The sequence below is a fragment of the Ovis canadensis genome, chromosome 3 (genome assembly GCF_042477335.2).
Source record: "Ovis canadensis isolate MfBH-ARS-UI-01 breed Bighorn chromosome 3, ARS-UI_OviCan_v2, whole genome shotgun sequence".
Taxonomy (NCBI): domain Eukaryota; kingdom Metazoa; phylum Chordata; class Mammalia; order Artiodactyla; family Bovidae; genus Ovis; species Ovis canadensis.
In genome coordinates this window covers 169691464-169695432 of record NC_091247.1, presented here as the reverse complement: position 1 = coordinate 169695432, position 3969 = coordinate 169691464, and the positions used below count along the sequence as shown (strand labels likewise).

The following is a 3969-nucleotide window of genomic DNA, read 5'->3' as shown; positions in this document are numbered from 1 at the left end:
CTACACATCAGATTTTATTATAACAGTATTGTTTCTTCCAATTATTTTAAATATATATGGTAAAGATTATCACTATTTCCATCTTATAGATTAGAAAACTGGAAGCCTGAGAGGTCCCAATGCTTGCCCAAGTTCATACTGGCATAGGCCGGAAATCCAGGGTTGAATGGTGAAGATCATTTCCTCAGAATGTCTGCTTTTAATTGCCATGGTGCTGCCACTATCTCTAAGACTTATTAAGAAAGTCAAGACAGGTACATGGAGAGTACGTTCAGTACTAAATTTTATTTTTATTTTAGCAATAGTGACACAAGGTGTTATTTTCCATACTTAATGGACTGAAAGTATAAGAAAAATATGTGGCTTTTTTCCAGTTGTGCATCATTGAGCCAAACATTTCTTCACATGTAGCAAATAAACTGTGCATTAAAATTCTCTCTGAGTTGTAAACTCTCTGGACTCTGAGTGTAAATTGCATATTAACAGAGAGACATAAGAAGGGTCAGACAAGTTTTCCAATAATGTGGAAATTGCATGTTAAAACACAAAACAAAATAACATAAACATGCATTTGGTCTTAGTGGCAAAATGTAAAGTACAAGTCACAGATAGATCAACAAAGCCTGTGCATAGAGCCTAGATTAGTAGTTAATACGTACATGTTATCATGACCAAATCTTTAAGAAAAGATATGCAGCAAATAATTATATTTAAATATTTCCCTTTAAAATAGAGAAAAAATCTTAGTGGTCAGAAGAAATCATAAGTATATTCAGTCACAATACATTGTGGGTTCAATCTAATTACATGAGAAAATTCAGTCTGGGATACAGATTAAAAATGTGAGATCAAAGATAAAAAGGGGTAGTAGAACAATATTTTTAATATAAGCTTAAAATCTATCACAAAACTGCCAAACAATAAAATATTAATAAAATAAACAATTGAGTAGCCAAGTCCACTAGAGCATTGGCAATATAAATTGCCACTCTAAAGAAGAAACTGCAAGTGAATTAATATCTAGTAGCCATTCTATATTGCTATCTGGCTTTGATACCACTTTATTGATTAAAATATCAAAGAAAATATTTTTAAATTTTATATGAAATGAATAAAATTCAGTAGCCAGTGATGGAAAACCATACAATCACAACCTTTATCTTGGTGGGACTGACAGATGACCCTCAACTTCAGATTCCAATTTTTATGTTCCTGTTTCTCACATACATGTTGAGTATAACTGGAAATCTGACCATCATATTCCTCACTTTAGTGGATCCTCACCTTAAAACACCCATGTACTGTTTCCTACAAAAGTTTGCTTTATTAGAAATTTCATTTACAACTGCTTGTATCCCTAGATATTTATACAACATAGCAACAGGTGACAGGACAATTACATATACTATTTGTATTATTCAAGTGTTTTTTACTGATGTCTTTGGAGTAACAGAGTTTTTTCTCCTGGCTGCCATGTCCTATGACCGTTATGTGGCCATCTGCAAACCCCTGCATTATGTGACCCTCATGAACAGCAGAGTCTGCCAGAGGCTTGTCCTCTGCTGTTGGATATCTGGCTTGTTGATCATATTACCACCACTTATTCTTTTCCTAAATTTAAAATTCTGTGACTCAAATATAATTGATTATTTTTTCTGTGATGCCTCTCCTATCTTGAAGATTTCATGCTCAGACACATGGCTCATAGAACAGTTGGTTATTGTCTCTGCTGTGCTGACCTTCATTCTGACCCTTGTGTGTGTTGTTCTATCCTACATTTACATCATCAAAACCATTCTAAGACTCCCCTCTGCCCAGCAAAGGAAAAGAGCTTTTTCTACCTGTTCTTCTCACATGATTGTGGTTTCCATCACCTATGGCAGCTGTATCTTCGTCTATGTCAAACCATCAGCAAAGGAATCAGTGGCTATTAACAAGGGTGTGGCAGTGCTAATGACATCTATTGCTCCTATGTTGAACCCATTCATTTACACTCTGAGAAACAAACAAGTGAGACAAGCTTTCAGTGATTCTTTCAAAAAATTCGTACTGGTGTCCAAGAAGCAAAAGACTGCTCAAGCCTAGAAATAAAATGTAAAGTAATGCATAAACCATTAACTGCCAAACCATCTGTCTCTTTTTGATCTGATTTCTATTCGGGTTAATGTTCTCAAACAATTCTTGTGCCCAGAATGAACACCCTCTACCACATGAGTTCACTCCTTTAATCTCCCTGAAAACAAAATCTTTTTCTTCCTAGAAAAGTCTTTTTTTTCCTAGAAAAAATCCTAATTAGAAGTAATAATAATTATCTAGTGAATATAGTGAAAGTGAAGTAGCTCAGTTTGTCTGACTCTTTGCAACCCTGTGGAGTATAGCCCACCAGGCTCCTCTGTCCATGGGATTTTCCAGGCAAGAATACTGGAGTGGGTTGCCATTTCCTCCTCCAGGGGATCTTCCCAACCCAGGGATCAAACCCAGGTCTCCCAGCATTGGCTGCTTTGCAGGCAGATGCTTTAACCTCTGAGCAACCAGGGAAGCCTGATTTTACTCTAATCTACCAAACACAACTGAAAAAGAAAAAAATTTTAATGCAAATCAAACATGGAAATAAGTAATTTATTATATTTTCCTGGGCTTGCAAAAAAATTATTTAAAGTGCTCTTCCAATCTTCCAAAGTAAATGTTGCTGAAATTTTTAATTGATTAAAATTTATTGAGTGCTTAGTTCATGACAGGTCACAATCCAGACATGTTTTAAGCTGGTAATATTCTTAAGTGTATTTAGCTTGCTAATAATCCTATAGTACCAAAAAATTTTTAAACACCTTTAATCAGCAAGAAGTAATGTGTTTCTATTGAAAAGTAAAGAAAACAAAAATAAATACATGTCTAAATAAATGCTATTTTAAACGGCAGCAAAATTTAACATCTATTATCCTGCAGTTTATCATAAATAAATGAGCACATATAAACACACACATATCAGTGCTGAAATTTTAAAATTTAAAGATTCCCAGATTATACATAATAAATATCTTACATAAATGTAAGGAAAAGCTCTTTTCTACATGTGTTGTGCTTAGTCGCTCAGTCATGTCCAACTCTTTGCAATCCCATGGACTGAAGCCCACCAGGCTCCTCTGTCCATGGGGATTCTCCAGGCAAAAATACTGGAGTGGGTTGCCATGCCCTCCTCCAGGGGATCTTCCCAACCCAGGGGTCAAACCCAGGTCTCCCGCATTGTGGGTGGATTCTTTGCCATCTGAGCCACCAGGGAAGTTTTTTTCTCAATGGGTATGAATTATTCTAAGTACAATGTCAAATTTTTAAATGTAGTTGATAAATTGAATGTTATTGCCAAAAATGTTCAACTTTCAAACTAAAATATAAATAATTTATGTAGCTAAACTCAAAATGTAACCAAATTAAGCAATAAATTCTGTATATCATGGAAACAATTTTTTTAAATCTAGAAACAAACCAACTATATATATGAATGTCTAAGATAACTGCAAAGGAAGTTTGAAAGAAAAGTCATAATTAGAGTAATAGTTAATGAAATAAATGACTTACAGTTTAGAGGACTGAAAAATGTCCATTTTTCTGAAAGAGTTCATAAGACTACTAAATAATTTTTCATATTGTTTTTTCTGCCATCTCTCTAAGATGCAGGCCCCATGAGCATCATTTGGACTTTCTCTCAGTATCTCTAGGGTTTTGCATTTGCTGTTGTGTCCGTAAAAAAAAAAAAAAGAAAAGAGTTCTTTGCCTCATTTTCCCATTGTGTGCATGGGCAGTCGTGTCCAACTCTTTGCAACCTCATGGACTGAAAGGCTTCTCTGTCCATGGAATTTTCCAGGCAAAAATACTGGAGTAGGTTGCCATTCTTTCATTACACTTCTATTTTTCATTTAGGTCTCAATTTATATTTTATTTCCACTTAAAGCTGTTACTTCTACCCACTGC

At 34.8% G+C, this 3969-nt stretch overlaps 1 protein-coding gene across 1 annotated transcript; it reads left to right on the top strand.

The window, feature by feature from the left end:
* Window positions 1–367: 367 nt before the first annotated feature.
* Window positions 368–3755, top strand: LOC138438258 (olfactory receptor 6C2-like). Its single transcript, XM_069586432.1, has one exon. It carries the CDS (start codon window positions 1132–1134, stop codon window positions 2083–2085), a length of 954 nt encoding a protein of 317 aa, XP_069442533.1. The 5' UTR covers window positions 368–1131; the 3' UTR covers window positions 2086–3755.
* Window positions 3756–3969: the final 214 nt, after the last annotated feature.